This window comes from Plectropomus leopardus, chromosome 14, assembly GCF_008729295.1.
Source record: "Plectropomus leopardus isolate mb chromosome 14, YSFRI_Pleo_2.0, whole genome shotgun sequence".
Classification (NCBI taxonomy): Eukaryota; Metazoa; Chordata; class Actinopteri; order Perciformes; family Serranidae; genus Plectropomus; species Plectropomus leopardus.
Window position 1 is genome coordinate 25892314 of NC_056476.1, and position 25511 is coordinate 25917824.

Below are 25511 nucleotides of genomic sequence, written 5' to 3' on the forward strand. Positions count from 1 at the left end.
AAAAAAGGACAAAGAAATAATAAATTAAATAATCAAAGAAAGAAAGAAAATAATATTAACTAGAAAAGTGCTAATCTACACAAACATATATATATCTCTGTAACATTGCAGGTCATTTTCCCCAATTATAAAAAAAAACAAACATTATTTTAAATAATTGTATCTCTCTCTAACTAATCTCCAGGTCATCTTGTAACTATTTCCTAATTTCTTGCAAAGTTAGGAGACAGACCTTATTTTCTTGTGACGGATCTGTTACTCATTGCTTTCCCCCCGTGTTTTAAAAGAAACCAAATGAACTTTCTCCAGTCTTACACTTTTTTACCTTTAAATCATCACATCTTCTGTGTGTTGGTAAGTACAACCGTAAATGTACAAGCTTACCAAACTACATACACAAAATAAGTTTAAAAGGACAGGTTTGTCACACTTCAGAGCATAACGTCTGTGCAGCTGCTGGGCAGCTCTCAGGCATCCTCATCCTCCTCCCAACAAGAAGACTGCCTCCTCAGCCCCGCCCACATTTTTGTATGTGTGCGCCTTGGATGACATCACGGCTTTAAATATTCCCGTTGCTCCTTCCCACCCGTCCTCATCACCACTACTCAACCAGCGTAAATAGCCTCGCACTTCAACGATGTTTTTGTAGCTCAGCTTAGTTTTAAGTTATACAGCAACGAGACAGTAGTATCTGGCAGACACCGCTGCCTCCTCGTCCGCTTTGTTAAACAGACTTTTGTGCTAGAGCACCGGGTCCTCCTTGGGGAGAAAAGGCGCCGACTGGGCTCCAGTGCGGAAAAAAAGAAGAGAGGTGGAGAAGAGGACCGAGCTAACTCGGGCGTGGTAGCGAGAAGAAAAACTCATCTTTGTTAGCAAAACTTGAAAAAGTAGCACCCATAATGTCGCTGTCGGTACCGCAGAACGGAGTAAAGGCGGATAACGAGCCCGTTATCGAGCTGTTTGTGAAGGTAAGACCTCAACACGAGCCGCATGGGACAAGTTTTTTTTTTTACATTGTGAGTAACTGAAATAAGCAGTTTATTGTGGTTGTGAATACTCGTTTGTGTCGCAGAAAGAAGAGTAATGCTCGATATTCTCTTTACAAATTAGTTTTTTGTTTAGCTAAAACAGCAAGCGAACGTTTCAGTCATGGGGCTTTCTGACAAACAAACAAAAAAACAGAAGAGGATTTCATGTCGCATTGAGTTTAATTTTTAGGGTTTACATCCATAACCCACTTTGCCATTGTGGCCATGTGGAGCCTGCAGTGTCACAGGCAGGGCGGAGGCAGCTTTGCTCCCATCGTGGGGAAAAAGAGGCTGCCATGCTGAGAACTGGGCGCTAATTCGTCCACTAAAGCTCTGTAGTAGTGGACTATAACAGGCGATTCAACACTGGCACATGTGCTCTTACTGTATTATAAGTTGATGCTTGGCTTCCCAGAGTGGTGGATTATAGTAAACGTGCTCATATTCGTTAAATCCAGCCATACGTGGATACTGGTGAATACTCAAACCAGCCATTTGAATGTTGAGTTTGATGTTTGGTCATCTTGTCATCACTCAGTCTGCCATCAAAGATATCTGCAAGTTTGGTGGTGATGTTGCATGCAGAAATTCCCACGTTATTTTACTTATGGATTATGAAAGAGAGTTGTGGGCTACTGTATATTGCATGTGTCATCAGTGGTGTTCTTGGTACTTGTTATTAAATGCCATGCAAGCTTATTATCATTCAGAATTGATGATAGATCAGGGATCTGGATGGATGATCATATAATTGTTATTATTTTTTTTATATCAGCTCAACAGCATCACTGTGCCTTCCATTAAACTGTAATCTTTCATCCAATTTTGCCTCAGCAGTGAGGATGGTGATGGTGTAGGGTTGTGAATGGCTGTTTTCCTTTCTTCAGCCTGCTGCTTTACAGGGCGGGAAAATGGCAAAGAAAAGAAAAAAGGGGGAGCCTGTGGCTGGGGACAGGGGGAGTGGGAGGGAGTTGTAGTGGGGTTCTTTTTTGGGAGAGGGTTGTGGGCGATGGTGCAGTGGGGTGTTATTGACTGGAGGAGTGAACACTTTATGGTAATGGTGGATAGTTGCAGTAGTAGATAGATTTTGAATTCTACAGATCGGAGTAATTATGGCAAGTCCAATAAAAAAAGAGGTTATTTGAAAATCTACTTTTATTTGAACTTAGTCGAACCATGCTTGTAGTAAAAGACTGTTCAATATTCACGAGAGGTAGGAGTGGGGGATAGGATCGCAATATTTTGCATTGTAATATTATATCAATCCACAAACACCAAGCAGCGATTTTCTGGAATAATAAAATCTTTTTTTATTATTCAAACACATACAATTTTCTGTAATAAAAATGATTTAAGTGAGGATCTTTATCTTATTAGATACAACAGATGACAGATGCTGACTTAATTTTACTTTGGGGCATAATTTACATTTTTTAAAAAGGTTGTAAATCGTATTATATTGCAAATTATGATATCACAATATTCAACATATTGTGAATCATTTAAAATTGGATTAATATTGTATCATGACAAAAGTATCAAGATTATATTATATTTTGGGGCCTGTTGTGATTGCCACCCTTTAATGACAGGGAGGATGTGGGGCAAAACACAGCACTAAGGAGGGAGTTATGCTTTTTCATTTGGCTCAGGGGAAGGACGTACAGCGTGAAATGGTTGCATTTTGTATTTATTTTAAATACCATCAGAAACCCAAAAGCAGCATGTGAGTTTGAAAGGCATTTTTTCTCTATAAATCTCCAAAATCACATAATTCATCACAGCGATAAACTGTGAAATATGCTTATTTATGGAAAAAGCAGGGCCACGCACTTTCCCCCAGTCACTCAGCAAGGCTTAAGGAAATGATATATACATATGAAAAAATAAAGTCACACCACAGCCACCTCCCTACTTTGATAAAGTACTGTCCCTAACCGTGTGGACCTAACCACTGTCTTGTTAGCACAGGCCTTTAAAAGTTGTACACTTCAGTTTCAGTAACTGAATTAGTCATAGCCAGTTTTTCTGATTCAATGGAGTCACAAAAACCCTCTGTCCTGCTTGTTTGTACTTTGTCCTTGTTGACTCCTTTAAGAGAAGCCTTTGTAGTCAGACATTGATGAGACTGAACAGCAGGCCCCCACAGTGTAGCAGCCGAACAAACGGAGCTATACTGGCCAGCACCATTTCTTCTAACTACCCCTCTAAGCCTGCAGGAGAGGTTACATCATCCTCAGGCCTGGAAGGTTTACACATGTGGACAGCTCTTCCCTCTCAGCCCCTCCCTTACTCTGGACTGTGTTGCCTTTTGTCTACAGAAGTTTCTTCCATTCTGTGTCTGTGTGCAAGACAGCCTTTCGTCTCCATGGCTCTAACATTGCTCTGTGTTGTGTGTGCCAGCGTCCGTCATGTCCACATCTATTATTGAGGCCGTTGTTCTCACCGTGCTGCGTTAAACACAGTCATGGGAGACAATGGCAGGCATGCAGGTTGCCATAGGCACGCCGCTGTGAGCTGGGCCTCTGGGAACAGCTGATAACGAACTGAGTGTGCTCTCTACACACAGCAGTGTCAGATCTGTTAAGGCACCGCCACATATCAAAGCTGATTAATTATGTTTCTACAACACGAGTTGTCTGTAAAAATTTAGCAGTGACAACAGTTTACCCATTGAAAGTAGCTGACTGTGCCAGTTTAGAGTTACTTGGATGATCTTGCAACCTTTCTACCTGTAGTGTTTATAGCTGCAGTTGTCATATTGCTATGGGAACACTTTACATTGCGTTCATCTTTTAGGGTGTGGACATGAAGTTTGCCATCGTCAGTTTATATTGCTCTCAGTTGCAAATGAGCATGATATAATGACTTTTTTTAAGAGGGAGGATCGACCCTTGACCTCATCACAGTGCTGCAGTTTAGATATTGTTTTGCACACATGAGTAGTAATCCATGCTTGTGTGCTGCAGAGGTAACTTTTTAGCATCCACCCATGTCTGTTTCACTTGGCGCTTCCACACATCACATGGCTAAGTGGTAATATGAAACCCTAAATCTGATTTTCTTATGTGCTGTGACAGTCGGGAAATGTATTACATGAAGCTAAAGGGAATGAAAGGGCGCAGTTGCATATAATTATGTAGAATTAGTGAGTAACTGAAATATCTCTTCTTCTAAACCGAGGTTCATCTATCCTTCTCTATTGATTACAGCACTACCTTATTGAATCAGTGATTTCCTCGAAAGCCATTCTGACATCATGTTGGGGGTTGTCTTGGTTACCTCTAAAGCAGGTATACTCAATTTGCTTTGCTGAGGGTCCCCTTTTACAAAATGACAGGAGGCCAGGAGCCAGTTAATACACAAACATTATGATATTATCAGTACATACAATAAATGAAATGCCTGGTTTCAGCCTTTTATTATTTCACTTGTTATATATCGGATATTGTCAAAAAATCCTATTTCGTGCATCCCTACATAATTTACATTAAAATTGCAAGGAAAATTCAGTGTCAATCAGTGTGTTTTATTTTATTATAAATTAGAAAATAGTTTATGTGCCACCTGGCACCCTATAGCGGGCAGTAATTTGAGTATCACTGCTCTACGGGATGGGATGGTGTTGTTGTTAATATGCATTATTGCTTGTTTTCGTTCAGTTTTCCCCCAAATTTACAAAGCTTCTTGGTGAGTCAGTCTCCACCAGCATATGACTGGAATGTTTGATGTTGAGCAGAATATAGATGAGTCAAGACAAGATGACAGGCTCTTCTTGTGTATGCGTCTCTTGGCTGCAAGTGTGCCAAGGTCACGCTACCGGGTACAAAACCTTCTGCTGCCTCCAGACTTCCACAGTGCTGCCAGCAGTAAGGAGCAGAGCCAGTAAACATGTTGAAGAAGTGCTTTCAAGTCTGCAGCCTGCCTGTGTTTGTGTATGTCCTCTAGGACAATTCCAGGGGATCCATGGAGATGGAAATGTGCAACATGCCAAATACAGGTTGCAACAAAACAGCACCTCTGCAGGGATGATCAGGGTCTATTCTCTGTAGAATAATTCAGTGCTGAACAGTAAACCCACATCACAAAGCCCACTCAGATTCTCAAGTCTCCGTTCCCTTGACATGAGAAAAGATCTCATGCTTCATGTGTCACACCCTGAACTCCCAGTAGACATGACTCTGTCCCTTTTAAGTTTATTCTAAAGGCCTTGGGAAGAGCTGCATGTGTCATTGTACTATCACTTGCAACATGTGACAATCAGATGTGTGCCTTGTGATGCACTGTTTTATGAAAACACAGTGACCTTTTTCAGAAAATACTGTGCTCTATCAATGCTGTCACATGAAATAACATGCAAGGAAATGTGTTCCCCTCCCCTTGGGTGATATTCTAAGCAACTGAGTACAGTTTCTTTTATAGTAAAATCAATAGAGCAGTTTATTTTCCTAAGCATATAGCAGTGCTGCAGTCAGCATCATGAGTTAGGGGACAAAGATTAATGGCTTGTTACTGTTGCAGAGTGCTGTGCTGTTGCTGAGAGCTGTTGTTTCTACAGCACCTGGCCTGTCACTGTTTCTTCATTGTATGTGTGGTTGAGTGACTCTGGACACCGGCCTAATCGATCTGGCAGTGTGTTATTACACAGTTTGAAGAGGAGCTATGCGATCAGTCTTTGCGTTTTATGGGTCCATTTCATGTTCTTGTTAATAGAATAAATGCTGGGTCGTTTCTGGTTGTGTCTGAATAAATATGTGCCGTATAAAGTCATGTTTTTGTAATATATCCTGAGGAAAAGTTTACTTCACCATGTAAGGAGGAGGAAGTGCTTGTCTCGTTTGTGCTGCCCGACCAGGAAGCTAGTGGCTAATGAGGCATTTCTCCTGTAAGCTCAAGGACAGGAAGTGAGGCCACCCTAGAACAACACGGATCTGAGACTTTGAAGGTTTAATCCCAACAGAGAGTCTCGTTAGTACATGGATTGCTGCATTTTACTTGTGAACTATTAGGGCTGTCAGGTTACTGCTGCAATTATAACCTTACCAGATCAGGATTCAGAGGGAAAACGAACCTCTGACTCCTTCTTTCTGTTACATCATCCTCACTGTCAGCAGAGGTGTGTGACCTCTTAAATGAGGAGAATCTGCTCTGCTCGCACATGTAACTCAATCAGTCTCAACATGATCCAGTCTGCTTGTGTTTCACGTGCCAGAGGAGCCAGCTAATGCGGGTATAACCCAAAGTGTACTACCTGAAAGTGGAGGATAGGATGACATAAGCATCTTTCCTGACTCATCATCAAGGTGCACAGTGTACTGTCCCAAATACAGTTATATACATATGTATAATAATAGTTTTAGTTCTTGTGTAATGATGTTGATTAATGTACATCGTAGCCTGCGATTCTGCAGGAGTTGTCATCATACAGTCTGCATACACGTAAATTCACACAGTGTAATTTGTATTAAACTTGTAAAATTTCTAAAATCTCACGGTCTGTAGGAGGCTTATTGGAGTACACTTGTTAATGTTAACATTTAAATCATGGCTGCACAAGGGCTAAAAATAATGATTTATTGAAATTATAGCTGAAATTAATTTAAAGAGATAATTTAACTGCATCATAAAGGCTACTTACATTGCCACTATTTCTACTGCAGAAATACCAAATAACATGTCTCAATACAAGTCTGTTACGCCACCTTATATCATACATGTGGTCATATATACATAAATGTACAGTCCACACCCATGCAAACGCAAAGGCTTGTGCGTGAGCTGTTCCTCAATGGTTTTGCATGTTTGATTTTTATGATGTGGAAAGCCAGGCAGCACGTTTGTTCCAGGCTGGTACTAAAAAGCAACTCGACTGCATGTCAGAGTGGACGCAGCCAGAGAGTTGCCAGAGAGAGACGCACTGTCTGCTCAGAATTACTGATCAGGCCCGTGTTTGTGTGGCCACAGGGCAGGCTTTCGCTGCCATGCATATCTGGCATGTGTGGTAACAGCTTGGTGGCATTGTGTCTGTGCCAAAGGGTGGTTCACAGCTGTCTAGACGAGACATATGTCCTGAAGGAATTGCTCCAGGATACACTTAGGCTCAAGATGATTTTTTTTAAATTTATGCACAGAGAAATTGGATTTCGAAGAAGTTTTAGATATTTTTTGGTCAGCATGTGGAGGCTGGTTTTCATGTTATTTCCTATGCAAATATGAGGAAAAACAAGGAGGTGCAGGTTTTGTGTATGCAAGTGTGAATACGTGAGTCTGCCCCAGTCATCACCCCGGGGTCTATGAATGTGTAAGTGGATGGAGAGTTAGAGCTGTTGCAGACCTCAGTATGCAGCACGGTGTTTGTGTTGGACACTTGAAACAACAGTGAGAGCAGAGGGTGATTGTTGGTTCATTCTGAGCTCACACATGGCTGTCTGTTTGTTTTTCCATCATTTTGGATCTGTATTACTCATCACCAAACACCCGTCCCATGCCTTTAGAAACCCTATCTGGCTGTTTGTCTTATCTTTCCCACTCTGAGGCTAAATACAGTAGTTATAAAATCATTGACTTGGCTTACATCATTACTGTAGGATGGTCATGCAGTAAGCCTCTTTTAGACTTTAGTCTCCAACTTTCCACAGAAACTGCTGGTACTTAGACAGCGCTCCTGCACTCCAGCACAGTAGGCCTGTGTCTGACGGGAAGTGTCGAGGTTTCCACTGAGTGATGTCAGCTTGAATCAGAGCCACACCAAGGATGTGATGACGTTTCCATATTCCAGCTAGATCTGACTCCTCTGTACACTCATCTCTGAATGTGGTTGGACTCAGGCTCTCTCGCCTGAGTCACTCAGACATGGGGCCTAAATACCTTTTTGCAAATGACTGAAATCTACCCATAGGACCGAGTATTGAAAACTTTTGCATATCAGATGTAGCATTTAGATAATTGGGTGAATTTTTGCTTAGGCAGATTCCTTAAAAGGCCACTTGGTGTTTAGATAAGATAAGGATAAGGCTTTTTTTGTAGAAAATCATCCTTGTATTCCTCAATAAGTTAAGTTAAGATAGAGAGAAAATCAGTTTTGTTTCTGTATAGGTACTGTAACTTATTTGCACTAGTGTAGCACATTTTCAAGTGATACCCAGCCAGGCCTGCAACCAAGGCTCATTTGTAATTTATATTCATATGCTGATTTGCCCAATAAATTGATAAATTGCTCGGTTAGTAAATTGTCAGAAGATTTACTATCCCATTAGGCATTGTTTCCCAACCATTCTACTTGTGAACCATTGAAATAAAGCTTCACCTACATACAGCCTCTCAACACAGGAGTACTCGGTATGTCAACAGTCAACCAAGGGGAATGTGTTTGATCGGTTACACATGTTGGCTATTGGTTATTTTGGCAAATGAGCAGGACCAGTAGCTAGCTCCCACCTGACTGCGGTGGTGCGCAGTGCAGAGCAGTCAAGGCTAACCTTGGCCAACCAGTGGAGACTGAACGGTGGGCATGGGTTCTATGTTCCCATATGTTCATGTTCTAGCCATCCACGTGTTGGTCAGCGAGGCCAAAATAAACTAAAATAAAAGGTAAAACATTTACATCACAAAACATCAACATTTTATCACCTGTAAATGGATAGCACTTTGAAACACAGTGCTAAAGCTCACTGAATCAGTGGAGCACCAGAAAAAGAAAAGAAAAGAAAAGGCCACGTCATTTCCGACTTTTTTTTTTTAAGCAGTTAGTTCACTAGCTGATGGATGTCAGAAAATCGAAAGCAAAAGTAACTGAAACTTACATCTCTAATTTTAAGTCATACGTCTTAGCCACTAAACTTCCCAGATTGTTTTTTTCAATACATTTTCCTAGCACCTATTAGAAGGGGTCTTGACCTCCAGGTTGGGAGTCGCTGACACAGGATAGCAAATCTTCACAATCGAGAAGCTGCAACCAGAGAATGGATGGCATTTTTGCTTGAAGAATGACTTCAAGGAGTGATTGATTATCAGAATAGTGAACAGTTATTTTGTTTTTGATTGATTAATCGACTGTCAGCTCTATACTCAGTCCTTTGAAAGCTTGTTTTTAGTCTGGTTGTGTTTTCTCGTGGCCTGAAATTCTGAATATTTGTCTTTATTCAGGTGTGTAAACACTGGAAATACATCAGCAGCTTGAGCCTAAAATATTGTTAGCGGCCTTCAAAAACAATGTACCCTGCTGAAGTGCCTTTTAGCAAGGCATTGTAGGTTTAGGGCTGCTGTTCTGTGGCTTGTCTTGACCTCAGATCGGCCTTTGGTGTCAGACAAATGAAGTATAGGTACTTATTCTCTCAACCTGGTTCAGTTCAGCAAAGTCGACCACAGCAGGCCGCGTAAGCATTCAGCTGCTCAGTATCGTTACAGTCCGAACTCAGGTCCGGACTGTGTACTTGTCCAGCACACAGGGAGAGGCGTTGCCATGATGTTACCATGGCTGCCTCCTCTCCAGCAGACATTCCTGCTGTGCGTCAGAGCAGGACAGGAGGAGGAAAGCTGCGGCGCTCGTTACATCGTCAATTCCTTATTCGGTCAAAGTGTGGCTTGAACTTGCTGAGCAGCCCACCCAAATTAGAATATGAAGTGTGCTGGGGAGGGGAAGGCACGGCGGCCACGTTACTAAAATTAGACTGTGAGCAGAGCCTGGGAGGACCGGGCTCAGCCTGAACAGAATCCATTGTCCCTGAACGCTGACTACTGTAACTGTGGTCTCACATCACCCATCTAAAAAAAAAGTAAACTTCTGTCATAAAGAAAGATCTTTTGTAGAAGTATCTGTGAATGGCTGAGAAAGTGGGAGGATAACAGAAGTAGAGGTTTAGTTGAACAGCTCTTGGGTTTTATGTGCCTGCTTGTAAATTGTTATAGGACTGGACTTGTGAGGAGGGAACCTTTTGTGCTTGTTGAAAGTGCACATACCTTAAAGTGCTTTTATTATGTTCAAGCTAATCAGTTAAGGTGTAGCATATACTCATTTCTCCTGATATATGTTAACTTGGTCATTACATCATGAGCACAGTCATAGGGGAAGTGATAAAGAGGTATGACGACCTCCCTGTTGTGTATGTGTTTTGAAAAGGAAAAAGTGTTTTAAAGACACTGGCCCCCTTGCTGACTGAGGTCTCATTGTTCTGCTGCGGGGCCACGCCGTCCTGGACACAGACTCCTAGATAACATCCGACTGGAGCATGACTCACACCCTCCACTGGACAGCTGTGTGTGTTTGGCATTAAATAAACAAGCATCTGTTGACTTACGGTCCGTCCATTGAGCCCTAAATAAAACTTGAGAGCCTGTTGGCAGTAGTCAGCTGTCGTTGCTACTGTGCCCCGGACTTTATTATAACCGCCTCACATCCAGGGAAATCTCTGTACCAATCTCTGTGGAAGATGGTGCAACCGTCTGCAAGAAGTGAGTCATTTTTGACACAGGAGGCAAAATAGCAGGCTCTGCACTGGGTACTATTAGTGTTCCTGTGAAAACCTGCCTTACTTCTTGGAAAAAAAGGGGAATTTTTTCAACTGATGTGCTTTGCCTTATAAGGGCCCAGTCAAAATAATTTCTTGCCTTGCTTATGTGTTTTATTGGGGCGTTTTTCCCCCCTGTTGCTAACTGGTGACGTGCCTCAAACTCTACAAACAAAAACGGCTTTGTGTTGTTGCTGTATAGAAGGTTCTCCAGCAGCCCTTTCCTGAATGTCACACTGTAATAGTGGCACTCTGGAAACTTGCTTTCCTTTGGGGCCACTTTTGCAAAATGGCAGGTGGCCAGGGGCCAGTCGCAGCAGCCCCATACATCTTTCTAGGATTTTAAGATGTTTCTAGGATTTAAGTGCATTTCTGGGATTTTTAGGACATTTCAAGGATTTTAGCATGTTTCTAGAATTTTAGACAATGTAGGATTTTAGCACATTTATAGGGTTCTAGAACTTTTCTAGGTTTTTACGATGTTTCTGGTATTTTAGGATGTTTCTAGAATTTTTGGACATATCTAGGATTGTAGGATGTTTGTAGCATTTTAGGACATTAGGGGCTTAGCTAAAACCTCAGGGGATACAGGGGATCCTCCATTGGAACTTTATTGATGAACAAACTCTATTTTGATTTATGCACTGTTTTTATTGTGAATTTAAAAAATGGTTGGGGAGCCACACATCACCCTGTCAGGGACCAGATTTGGCTTGCGTGCCATAAGTTGAATATGACTGGTTTAGAGGTCTGCTTTTCTACTCATTTTGTGTTGTTCATGCCAAACTGTTGTTTTCATTTTCATTGACCCACTGAGGTTATTCTTCAAGGTGCTACCTTGAAGTGTTATACAGCACAATAACTGCTGAATACCACTTTGGTTGTGAAATGTAGGACAGCCCTGCCTTAACAGAGCAGCAGTTTATGTCAGCAGAAACGCAGCTCCACCAGCATCATCACTTAAACTAAACAAAGCCCCCTCTTCCGCGGGAGTAACAGGACATTTCTGGAATAGTTTCTCCCTCCTCCCAAAATGCCCCCCCCCCCCGACTCTACAGAGGGGCCCAGGATAAGGGGAGAAGGATAAAGGGGAAGGAGGAAGACACAAGCAGCGTGCCAAACAGCGCGCAGCCTCTGAAGCTTGCTATCTTAAATGCTATCTCCCACTTAAAGCATCGATTACTGCTTGTTCTCCTTCACGTCTATCATGATCCATAGTTTCCTCCTTATTTACTGTAATATCACTCTCTCTAGCTGTCTGTCTTCCCCTGCAGCAGATAGTTGCTTTCAGTGTCTTGGCAGGAAGCTGCGGTCTGCGCTGCTGCAGACTCCAGAGGGTAGGAGCACTGCCATGGCTCTGAGGACAGACTGGGAGAGAAACAAAAGTGTGAAATGTCTTTCTCAGCTGCTATGGCCTTCTTCTTTCCCACTTGAGACATAAAACTTGAGCTCAAAATGCAGCTCGTTGTGTTGAAGTACAGTAAATGTCTTTTGATTCACAATGACATTGTGTCGTGTGGTTTTTGTCACTACAGAAAGGGAGCTCACTTCAGGCGGTTCACCTGTGAATTGGTAACCCCGTACACACTGTGTGCTCTGCTTTCCATGTCATATTAGTCTGGCCATTGCCATGGGAACCGTTGCTGCGCTGCATTGCCACCCTTAATCCTGGAGTGAATGGCTCTCTGTAGGTGCAGCACTGTGGGGGAAATGGAGTAATCATCCCACTGATGTCTTTCTGATCCGCTATGGATCAGCTAATGCTAGTTTAGCCTAGTGATGGCCGTGAACCATGATACCCCCCAACACTTCATGGCTGAAGCTTTATTTTCGAATTGAATCATGTAAGGTGAAAAGAGGACTTTCATTTGCTGAACAAAGGCAGTGATCTAATCCAAGCTTTTCAGATATTGAATTCAGAGGGAGGGAAGAGGGAGAAGGAGAGGGACAGCCGCAGTACAATGGGAGCCAGCAGGCAGATCAAACAGAGCCATCCCACTGGGCGTCACACAGAGGACAACAGCAACCAGCCTGTCCACACCAGCAGGGAGCTGCCGGACTGACTGAACACTCCAGAACAATGTCCACTATTGAAGACGGTGCAGAACCTGCACTTCAGATAGTGTTCTGTCAAGATAGCGTTTGAGTTAAAACTGATTTGGATCTTATTTTCATTCAGTGCTCTTTGCAAGTCTGTGTGAAAACAGGTAATTTGTGTAGGCTTTTTTGCCTTACACAAATTACCTGTTTTCTTTTGCATTACACATACCGTATATTCACACTTTGCATATCACCTCTGCAGGATGATGCAGGAGTGCAAGGGGAATGAGGAGAGACTGACAACATTAGAGGCAGAGATATTCAGAGGCTCTGCTGCAGTTATACACTGAATGAAGACGTGCATTCCAGAGCACCGATACTTGAATGACCTCCATGCTTGTCCTTGTGAATAGATGAATAAGGTGCATTCTTTTTTGGCCTGCCTTGCCGGGATAATGGCATACCTCAACAGGCTTGGTATCCACAGGGCCACGGAGCTCTGCACCAAGTCTGTAGCTCTCTTCACACAGAGATCACATTATAGGGGTCCCTTCTTTATGCTTTCTTTGCACTTTTACACAGAAGCAAACAACCAAAGTCTCATGCCACTCCAGTGTGTGATTTTAGACAGTGAGCTGGCATCACAGAATCGAAAGAGGTGTGGCATTAAGAACAACAGCATTGGCCTCTCGTGTGACATAGGACATACATGTCAGCAGCGCCTTCTAGAGGGTAAATAGTCCTGAATCACATTGTTCCCACAACTTGCAGACATTTTCGGCCACTGTTCCTCTTTTTTGAGTTAGCCGTTACCTGCTGCTAGCTGACTTTTATATCTCCAGCTGTGGTTCACGCACATAGACTGTAGATATGGGCACTGCCATCTTGAAATGGTGATGTCATTGAGAGCCGCAGTCTGCGCAGTATACCAATATACTCCTTCAGTGACAGAAACCATTTTTTGGAAAAATATATATGGTGTGTACTTTTAGTTTTTGGTTTGACCAATGACCCATACATTAACATGAAGGGGTGCTCTTAATAACCTATATTGCAGGCAGACACCAGGGGGCGATCAAGATTAAAAAGCTACACTTTGGGGGAACTGTAATGTTGTCCATCTTTATCTACAGACTAAGGTTGCATGCATAACATGTAGTCACACCTGGGTGACTGCCAACGGTCGTTATTACAAAGACACTGTTTTGGCACTGTTTTACACACACACACACACACACACACACACACACACACACACACACACTATCATACCTTATATACAGAATGGCGAGGTTGAATAGTGGTACAGTATTCCTGTCCTGAACAGGCAAAGTAAAAGGGGGCTTATTATAAAGGTTGTGATATATGTCTGGTGGTGCATTTAAGAAGTAAATCAGATTGTCATCATTGCACCAAGAATGAAAAAGTAGAAATAATAACAATATCTGATTTTAGTTTCACAGTGATTACTCAATTTTGCCATTTTGTGGCTTAACTAGAAATTAATTAGGTTTTCTTGGCGCAGACGTTACTGTGCCGCAGTCAGCATGGCAGATTTCATTAAGATACCGAGCAAAGCTCTGTTAATCAAATGAAATGCCAATTCTGCCTTCTGATGTTGAATCCAAACCATATTTGTCCTCTGCTACACCCTCCTAACTCCATACATGGCTGTAATTTAGAGAGTTGGAAAAGAAAGAAGAGAGCGTGACAAAGAGATGGATGGTTGTGGGGAAGGCAGGCGATATCTCTGAGAGTTTGCAGCACCCCTCCCTTTGCCTTTCTGTTTACTGCTGTGTGTGTGGCAGTGAGACAAAAATCACAGCTATTGTTTTTTTTCTCATCCTGCATGGAGTGATTGGACTGTTCTGTCACTTCAAAAAGAACATTTACACGTTGTGTTTGAAATCTCAAAATGACCTTTCAGTCTCCTGCTGATGAGCGTCCATCATTAATTTGGAGGACACGCGCCTCTTCCATTGATACAATTCCCAGCGCCACAGCTCAGCCTTGTGTTTGTGCAGTCTAGCAAAAGAGGAAACAAGAGGCAGTCTGAAGTTTAATCACTCCAGAAGTTTCCTCTTACACTTAGACAGTAGTTCTGCAGATTAATGGAGGGGAAGTGTGCTGAAGTATTAAAGACAAGGGGGTCAGTTCTCCACTTTCTCCCTCCTACTTAAGTCTTTTCCAGGGCAGCTTGTAATGTTTATGAAAGAGTCATTGTCTGAAATGGGCCCTCTTTGGGTGAGTGCAGTAAAATGCAGCGGGCTGTAAAGGTTGATGTGATCTCTGTCGAGATTGTCGGGTTGTTTCAGTCTCAGCCTCTAGCCAAGTGCTATCAAGACTAGAAACTTGTTGCAGATGTTTTTAAAATCTTTGTCTGCTGTCTTGTTTTTTTATGCTTGCAGTAAATAGAAATCTGGGATGCTTCTAACCCGTGTTTAATGTTCTCCTTAAGACACTAACTAGGGGTGGACAGATTATCTGCCTGGCCGATTATCGGGGCAGATATTTGTCATTTTGCAGATAATCTGTATCAGAGTTAGTGTTGGCATGGGAGGAACTTTTACTTTGTAAAACCTCAGAGTGCTATTTGTATTTATTCTTTTTTTTTAATTTAAATTTTCACTTAACTTTATTTAAAAAAAGTTGCTGTGAACTTGCTGTATATGATGTTGAAAGTTTTAGTTTTGGTTAAACATTGGCCAAAGGCATTTAAACAGAGTTTTGTGTTAGAGTTTGTTATATTCTAAATTTTAAATTTTGACAGGAATATTTTCATTTTTATTGAAAATACATGTCGGTTACAAATATCTTACTGACTACTCATAATTGGTATTTGCCTTGAAAAACCAATATCGGTCGCCCCAAATAAAAACTGGTGCCATCTTATGTGTACTCTTCAGTAATGTTTCCTTCATATTGCTGATAGTTTATCTAATCTAACTGTGCTATCTGTGTGTTTATTTAAGGCGGGAAGTGATGGAGAGAGCATCGGGAACTGCCCCTTCTCCCAGAGACTCTTCATGATCCTTTGGCTTAAAGGAGTCGTCTTCAACGTCACCACAGTGGACCTCAAGAGGTGAGTCCGACTCCCATTCCCCAACCTCCTCTCTCCTCTTCTTATCTTCCTCCTCTGCAGACTTCATTGACTTTTCTTTGAAGAGTTGAAAAAAAAAAATAAATACATTTTTTTCCAATCTTTTTTCCCTTTGATATCCTCCTCCTGTTTTCTGGGCGTTTCCACAAAGGTCTTAGCGGCTTCGTTACGCTTTGATCCAGCCCCACCTCTGACACGCTCACTGCTTCCCCACTGCTTATTTGGTTTTCCCATGACCCTTTCTCAGGCTGGAGAAAATCAGAGGAAAATAAACATACAGACTCCTGAGAAGCTATTTTAGGCTCTGCTCACTTCCTGTCCAAATTTTGGTGGGCAACATGTTATTTTTCACCACAGGCTTAAAAAAAGTTGCAATTCTGACTGCAAGGGAACGTGCTTTCCCACGTGTATTCCTGCACCAGAAGATCTTTACCAAAACCCACTGTTTCTGTGTGCATGATTCATCTAAATGCTCCTTAAATGTTTTTCCACGTGTTACAGGCAAGTGCCAGTTTATTTTCAGACACGGTCAGATGGATGTTTGGTTTATATGGTCTTTCTTTGTCATGTGTGACTCAGACTCGAGATTTTTGCCGTTTTTGTTCCAAAGCGTGGTTCATCAGTATGGCAGCTGGTTCCTCGCCGGGTGCCTCCTCCCCTGGGACATGGAGACCACTGCTTGTTGGCAAAACACTACAGATGTACTTGATAAATAGCAGGCCTCCTTTATACAGCTAAAAAAGGAAAGCAGTGTCCATTTGACTAGTCCTTTCCCGCTTGCCTGCAGATTCAAGATGAGTGTGTTTGGTTTGGGTATATTTGCATATATTTTGCCTAGAAGAGGGAGAATGGACTTAGAACCGAGCTTGCCGATGTCCTCCAAAAGGCAATGCAGGATGTCCACCTGCTAAGCAGTGTCTGTTTACCCTGCGTTCCTCAAACAACCCTTTGTTCAGCTGAAGTCAATAGTTCGTGCTTCATTTCTTTAATTTTGATCCAGGATTTGCCTTTTCCGGGCTATATTTAGAGTATCTGCAGGTCTTTAAAATGTCTTAAGTTAAATTATATGAATGTTAGGCCAAGAAATAATAAGTAGTCTTAAATTTGAATTTCTGAGGCCTTAATTTCCATCAACATTTTATTTAAATTAATTTATCCATCTTTTAATTTCTTTTTTCTTTAAATGAGTTTAGCTATTTTATGCAAAAGTCCACATTTCTGATGTTACAAATGTTTAAACGTACCACAGAACATGATACTTTGTAATTGCACTTACCTGTTGATAATTGTAGATTAACTTCCTTTTTTTATCCTTTGTACCTTTTTTTTCATTCTGTGTCTCATCCTTAAATTGGGACGTTTTTGCGCATCCGTGAACGCAGTACAGGCTGAACCTGTCATGGGTTCTTTTATTTCCTCAGCAGCAGTTTAAGGAGTCTAAGTTATTGATATGTCGATCACGGCTGATGAGATCAATGGATGAGAGGAGCAGCTGCTACAGAGGTGTGGAAGTTTTAGGCCCAGCGCAAAGAATGGTAAAGTTTCATTTTCATTGCGCGTGACGTTCAACTGCTCTGTCTGTGCCCAGAGTATACTCTGCGCTCGGAGAATGTGGTACAATAAATAACCAAATGCCGTATATATTCCAACGGAGCTCCTAATAAACTGTCTGGCTCTAAAACTGTAAAATCATTACGTGGCAGAAAATAATTTAACTGTGACGGGCTGCCATAAAAATATGAATGTGTGGGGAAATCCTGCTAACTTACCACTACTTACTTTTATTTAATCTGCAATGCTGTACTAACAAAAAGATGATCTGTATTAAAATCAGTCTTAAATTTGCTCAAAAATTTTCTTGAAATTTGCTTTTAAGGCATAAATTTAAAGGGCTGTTACTTGCAGCCACCATATACGTAGTGTTTGTAACCCTAAGCAAATATAAAGCATTTGTGTATTGCAAAAAAAAAAAGGTGTGTGTTGCCATATTTATGGCTTTTTTATTGCAGTATTTATATGGAAGAACAGTGCACATTGTTACACCTGTGGAAGGACATGAGTGTCACATTTCACGACCATAAGTCAGAATGTTTTATCCTGCCTGAGTCTACATCTTGTCTTGGGTTAAGGCTGTCATGTTAATATTCATTTCTGTGATGAAAGCCTTTTATTCAGAAGGCAGTTTGCCACCCACTCCTCGATGATATCACTGGGGTAGGGTGCCACTTCCCTTTTGCACGCCAAAGAGTTGAAGTCATTTCCCCTTTTTTTATTTTTTGGTGCCCTCAGATGGCTTGTCCCAAAACTCAGTCACCATGGGAATAATTTTCATACTAAAAACCTGGATTATTTCAGGGTCTCTACAGATGCATGTTGTTGCTAGTTACATGACATCAAAGAGGATTCACACCGTCTGCTGGCTTCTGCCAGTCTGTTAGACTCTAACTGACACTGCTGTGTGTTTAGTTGTCTTCATGCTCAAGGGGTTTCAGCGTCTGGACTCTGTCGATTTCACAAGGCAGTTGTGTTCACACTACTCATTCAACACATGCTCATTTTTGTTTATGTGTGCGTCAGTGTCATCTGCCTGCCAGAGACATCTGGTACATAATGTGCTGGTTCGAAGGCCGCAGAGAGAAAGGGACAAAAAACACTCATGGAGACAGACAAACACACACGTGCACAGTTAAAGACAGAGCACTGAGTGGCTGTAGCTGGAGAAGAGGGCTGGATGGCTCTGAAAAATGTGCTTTAAGTGCAGCAGATTGTCAAAGAGTCACAGCACTGTTGACCGTTGATCTTGCTTGAAATCTTTGAAGTGAATAAACAGTTTATACATGTTTTATCAGGAAACAGCAAATCAGTAATGACTCCTGTGTCTTATTTACATTGCTTTAATCTCTTATTTGTGAGATTAAAGGCTACTGCTACTAGCTATGAATTATAAACAAATATTGATTGCATGGCTTCATTCTGTTTGCTTTTATCCACTAAAGTGCCTCGTCTTCTCTTCCAGGAAGCCCGCAGACCTCCAGAACCTGGCCCCGGGAACACACCCACCCTTTATCACCTTCAACGGCGAGGTCAAAACTGACGTCAACAAGATAGAGGAGTTCCTTGAGGATGTCCTCTGCCCACCCAAGTTAGTGTTTTCTCATCCCTGTGATAACACTTCAACACGCCTAAACTCAGAGCAGCCCACACTGCTGTCATGAGTACACTATTGGCTTTTAACTGCTGTTAGCACCTAATGAATGGTAGAGGCCTTATATGAATTTTAATACAAATGTTTGCAATATTTCAGATTTTTTTTATTGTCGGCAAATCCCATGACCAAAGCAAAGTGGCACTCAGTCTCTCTGTGTCCATTTGTTTCTACTTTAAAATAAAAAAGCTGCATTTTTGGGCTAAAACAGCTTGGCACTATATGATTTTTTAGCAAACTTAACTGAAACAGGAGTAACTATTTTCTGCAGGGAAATAATAGACATTTGGTGCTCTCGTAAATATTTGCAGCTGCAGGATGTGTTTGTCGTATTTACCCCAAACAACCTATTGTTATAATGTTCATGGTAATTTTTGGACAATGACTCAGGCCTGTGACATAGAGAAATATGTTATACTAGGTAGTGTTGAGTATCGGCACTCTATGCCTTTGAGGTATCAGCTGAAATAACCCAGGACCAAGCATTAAGCACCAAGTACGAAACATTTCTAGTCAAACCATACCTCCATCTGATTCTTTTTGCACTGGGAGTCTGGTCCCAGACAGTCCAGACTTCTCACCAGATCAGCAAACTTTCTATAGCTGCAGTCTGTGGAGCAGCAGGTATCCTCCTGGTAAGCTGTCAGTTCAACACCTGGCTGGTTAACACGAGGTAGCTCACCAGTCCTGGCTAACATCCACCAACGAGCAGTTCTTCAAACTTACATGGAAATGGCTCGACTCTGTCGATAAATCCGTTAATTGTAAGGTAGTGTTAGCTGTTTGATGATAACACATACCCTGTCAATGTGTATGTGCAGCCGGGCATGTTCTCTTTCACCAACTCCTTTGCAAAAAGCTCACACTCCTGTGGCAGCAGCTACAGCCCATATGCAGTCTGCAGTGTGGTGAAGTCGACTGCGGCAAATTGACAGAGTTGGCATCTCAACGTTCCAAGATGCCACCAAAACATTTGACAGTTTGGCTGCTCAGTTCACATTATGGGTATTAAATGACGTATTCTATTGGCATCTACTAGTTACTAGTTTTGGCACTGGTATTGTAGGTTTTGAGACAATACCCAGCCCTAATACGAGGGTTTGGCTCTACAACTAAAAATTAATTAATAGGATTAAGTTATTGCTCATTTTGGTCTTTTCTTTGTAATTGGGTTTGTTTACAGTAACAAAAATACACAATATCACCAGAATTATCCTTTAAGCTTAATACATACATACATACATAAATACATGTATACAGTATATTCAACATACATACATACATACATATATATGCTCAACATACATGCATCCATCCATCCATGCATACATATGTGTATTTACTTGTGTGTGCTTGTGTGCAGGTACATCAAGCTTGCTGCAAGACACCCAGAGTCAAACACATCTGGTATGGACATCTTTGCCAAGTTTTCAGCATTCATTAAGAACTCAAAACCAGATGCAAATGAAGGTAAGTTACCTGTATTTTTCTTTGACGCCCACACACACACACACACACACACACACACACACACACACACACACACGCTGGTAAAGGCCACAGATACAGAAACCTTCCATTTGTGTCGGCAGAGCGCTGGCTGCTAGGTGACATCGGTAGCCCAGCCCTGATTGGTGGTTTACAGCCTCACTCAGGAACACAGAGCTATTGTTCCTGTTGTCCTCATGCTCCCATCTCACCTGGTGGAGCTCTCTGGAAAACCACAGAGCAGCTTTCCTGAGAATAAACCCACAATCTCATCCTTCCTGTTTTTGATTCATGCACCTCGGACCCCGCTGCAAGAGAGGGCGCCATATCACAAACTCAACAAATAAGATTATGGCAATGATATGTGAAGTATGTAATCTATTGTCCCATTGATTCTCTAACATCTTGGGTGAAACTGTTTTGTACAATTGTTTCCCTTTAAGGATGTTTATAGTGCTCATAAAATTCCAAGATTTAGTATCATGTTTTAGTTGGCTGTTCTCCACCCTGGGAAAATATTGAACCACGGGGAGCTCGATGTGAAAGTCAAGGCTGTGTCAACAGAGTTTGAGGCTGAATCTCATGGTTCAATGATAAAAGCTTTCCCAAGTAACTACTGTTGAAACACTGGATCGAACATTCATGTAATATTTTTTAACAATGCAATGAATTGTTCATGAATGATCTACAGAAGGATGGCTATAGGGTGAGGTCAAAGTATACCACCTATACTAACGTATGCAATCCACTGACACATGGAGGGTAATAAGCCTTAAATCAGGCATTATTTGTGACAGCAGAACACCACTGAATTGCAATCTATTGGGCTGGTGTCCATGATGTGCTTGTTTCCTGTATTTATGCTGCACATACTGTACATTTACACAGAGCTATCTCCTTATCAAATGCTGCCCCCATGTGGTTGATCAGCATATAGGCGTAAGGGGAAAACCAACATAATTTAACACTGTTGAAGGTTCTTTGCTTATACAGAATATACATTTAAAGTAAAATGAAAACTATTGTGTCGTTTTCTCATATCTCTTGTGTCACTTTTTAGCTCTGGAGCGCGGCCTTTTGAAGACACTGCAGAAGCTGGACGAGTACCTTCGCTCACCACTGCCTGACGAGATCGACCACAACAGCATCGAGGACGTCAAAGTGTCCAACCGCAAATTCTTGGACGGTGATGAAATGACCCTGGCTGACTGTAACCTGCTACCCAAGCTGCATATAGTCAAGGTGAGCAAGGGAGTGTTTGAAAACATCACTGAATCATGGTCTTGTTATCTGTGATATGTTGCCATTGAACACTTAACTTTGGCTGAGTTGGTATGCAAGGTCTTAATAGGCATAAGGTCACTTAAATTTATGAACTGACAAAGGCATGGTAACTCATCAACAAATGTATCATTAGAAAATATTTACCTACTTGGAGGATGGGGCACGAAAAAACATTTACTTCCAATGGCCAAGCAAATTCACATATTTGCATCGCGTGGAGTTCAGTTATTTGACCGGCCAAATCACAGCCTCGACCAACAGTAAAGAAGTATGTATGATGTTGGCCATGCAGCATGCGAACTACCAGACATGAGATATGTTGCCTGGCTGGCAGTGAGTCAGGAGAGAGGCATGGAATGTAAGAAAAAAGAAAATGTACAGATATTTCTATTTATTTACAAGAAATAAATGACCGACTTTTATTAGGAAGCAAGCTAGCTATCAAATACAACTGTCACCTGCAGCACTGCCTGCATTCAGCATGAATGTTGCCTGAACAGGCTATGATCACTCGTGTGTGGCCATGCCCTAAGAATGATAAAGGCAGGCGTTCTCTCACCCAAACTGGTGCAACAAACCAGTAGGAGGGTGGGGGCAATATTAGTCAAGAAATTGAGTCATCACACACCCACATTCTCCCTAGAGGGAATTTAATTAGGCAAAATATGTGAAAAATCCCTGTGTTAGTGGACATGTGTTACTACAGGTAAAAATGTAGAAAAGTCTTTCTTAAAATAATGTTTTATCAAATGATCAGTTGTACATTTGTTTTTAAATAAATAAATAGTGATTATAATCATTCCAGCCCTGCAAATACATGAGAAGAGCGAGATGAAGTACTCAGGTCTTGGTGATCACTACATTACAAATATAATAAATACCTTTTTTTTCGGATTTTATGCAGTTTTTATTTGTGTGCAGTGAAACTGAACTGAACTTTACAGTCCACAGGAAAAATAAATATTTAAAGAAATGCCTTGAGGACTTTAAATAAAAAATATATAATTAAAATATTAAAATTACAATTTTTTTTCCCAGTCTCCCAGTTAAAGCTTTCAGATATCTTGTTTTGTTTAAACTGCAGTCTTAAACTCAAAAGATATTCAGTTTACTATCATAACAACAAAGAAAAGAAGCATATCTTCACCCTGGAGCTGGAACTAGTCAGTCGTTTGCATTTTCTTCTTCATAATTGACTTAAACAATTACCCATCTGTCAAAATTGTTTGTTGATTAATTTTCCCTTGATTGACTACTTGATTAAATGATTAATATCTAACAATAGTGGTGCCATGTTAGCAATTTTGAGTATATTTAATGATTAGTTAACAAAATATTAGTAAAATAAATATATTTATCATTAGTTAAATATGTCACATATTTAAAATTCTTCCAAATATTAAACAAGTTTAATTTCTTGATGGATGATTTTTGTCTTAGGTCTTATTTTTTCTGATGCTCTGAGTTTATGAAAGAGTTCTTCATTCAGCTGGTGAGATTTCTAACTTGTACTGTCTTTCATCAGGTGGTGGCCAAGAAGTACAGAGGCTTTGAGATCCCCAAAGAGATGACTGCCGTCTGGAAGTACCTGAACAACGCCTACACGCGCGAGGAGTTCACCAACACCTGCCCCAGCGACAAAGAGATCGAGATCGCCTACGGAGACGTAGCCAAGAGGCTGGTCAAATAAACTCCTTGACCCCGACCTCTTCCCTCCCCTCCATCCCTCACCCCGCCACCCCACGCCCTCTCTACACACCCCTACACCTCCCCCTCCCCAGCACCGGGGCTGTTGTGCTCGTTCACGTGAAAGAAAAAACTCTGGACTTCTTTTCCTTCTCTCCTCATCTAGGGCAAATCCCCAATGCATGGACGTTTCTCGATTCTCTTTTTCTTTTTTTCCCCTGCGATTTTTACAAAGACCTATTTTTAGTTGATTCGGCAATGTTGTTCACCTTTCATCATTAAGTGCTTTTGCTTTTCATTTGCTGATGAAATGTTGTGAGGCGTTGCGAGACGGCAAGGCGACGGAGAAGCAGCCAGACTAGTATCAGCGCTTATCAATGTCAGGAGCCTCGTCAAACACACTCCCTGATAAGTGACCTTCAAGCTGACCTCCTGTCTGCGTGCGTGCAGAGGGAAAGGTCACACAAGCTGTTGTCGACTGTGTGTTTATTATTGAAATAGCTCTTTCTAGGATCGCTTTAAATGAACACTGAGAAGCCGTTTATTTTCCTTGTCTTTTGGCTTATTAAGAGGCATTGTAAACAGTGTTGAAGCTTCAGTGTTTTTTGGCTCAAGTATTTGACAGGTTTAAGTAGAAGCTAATCCAAACCTGACATATCAAGTGAGAGATGCTTTATTTTAATGTCAAGCTGTTTAAAATAAATCAAACGAATTGTAACTGCAGGTAAAAGCTACCTGGCATCTATGCTCTGATTTTCTCGTCGCCTCAAATAGGCAAAAGTAGCTCAGCTCAGTAGAATTTTAGGGAATTTCCTGTCCCGGCTGCAGAATAACAACTCAGGACAAATCTAACCTGAGAAATATTCAACTATATGTAGCGCACAGATGTTCGAGGAGGTGTAGATGTCTAGGATGCCCTTTTGTTAATCAACCACAGAAAAGCTCACTGACTCTTTCTTCTCTTGTGAAGCATGAAGGAAAGTCGGTCGTGCTGACTGTAGCGATAGTTTAGATTACACATGGCGGACCAAAAAGGGGCACATTATACTGATCTCACTGTGGATAGGATGACTCCGGCTATGTAAACGGGGAAAAAAAAAAGACACACTCTCACTGTAATATTCTCCATAGTGCACGGAATGAAGGACACTAATGTGCAAGTCAGGCGACATGAAAGATATTTAAGAAAAAACAAAGCAGGAGAGCAGCGATGAAAATAATCTCTCCTCAGTATGTAGATTGATCTCTGAGGTAGTGAATGTACGTTATCACACAGTAGCTCCAAAAGTGCTTTAGTGCATTTGCCATGGGTTTTTTTTCCAGAACATTTGTTATGAAACAAATTTGATATTAAGAAAAAAAAGGAATTGTAAATATTTGTTTTGATTGCTCGGAATTTAAATGTGTAAATTTTATACATTTCATCTGAATATGAGGAAAACGGGCTCATTTCTTGCCTGCTTGGATTTTACTTCTAGAAAAAACCCATCTCCTCTTTTGCCTTACTTGTTTTTCTCTCTGCGGATGTTGCAGGAGGGTTTTTCAGAGTTCATTTCATTTAGTTCAACATGAGTGTGATGTTGTACAAAGAAAAGACCCAAGCTATGTCATGGATTTTTTTAACAATATTGACTGAATTGAAATAAAGTTATTGGCACTCTGACTTCTGTTTTTTTTTGTTTTTTTTTTTTAAAATATATAATATTAAAATGCTGACAGTCTTGTCAGAGACATTGGGTTGCCTTTGTCCCAAATTTCTTTTACTGCTTCGATGTTTTTATATTACCCATACTAATATGAAAGTTACCCCTTCAAATTTTAAAAGAATAGTGAAAGCCCTGACGTGCAAAGTGTTAAAAGTCCGGGGGCATCTATTGGCAGAATTGGAATGTAATATTCAGAGGTATGTTTTTATTTGTTAATAATCATCTAAAAATAAGATTTCTGTTTTCATTACGCTAGAATGAGTCATGACATAGTGGCTGTTGTGTAACTACAACTAATGCCATGGCATTGTGTTTTCAGGCAGTCTGTCCATATATCTGTACATCCTATTCTTGTGAATGTGATAAACGGCTGAGGGCCAGCTGCAGCAGGCCTGTACATGTACGCAGGGGCGTTACTAGGATTTTAGGACACTAGGGGCTTAGCTAGGACCTCTGTCAGGGGGTGCA

General features: G+C 41.3%; 1 protein-coding gene across 1 annotated transcript; it reads left to right on the forward strand.

The window, feature by feature from the left end:
- The first annotated feature begins 584 nt into the window (after positions 1-584).
- LOC121953787 (chloride intracellular channel protein 4) lies at positions 585-25000 on the forward strand. The gene is made up of 6 exons (XM_042501007.1): positions 585-968; positions 15547-15656; positions 18691-18816; positions 20243-20349; positions 21428-21609; positions 23177-25000. The coding sequence occupies exons 1-6, from the start codon at positions 900-902 to the stop codon at positions 23339-23341; spliced, it is 759 nt and encodes a 252-aa protein (XP_042356941.1). The 5' UTR covers positions 585-899; the 3' UTR covers positions 23342-25000.
- The last annotated feature ends 511 nt before the right edge of the window (positions 25001-25511 follow it).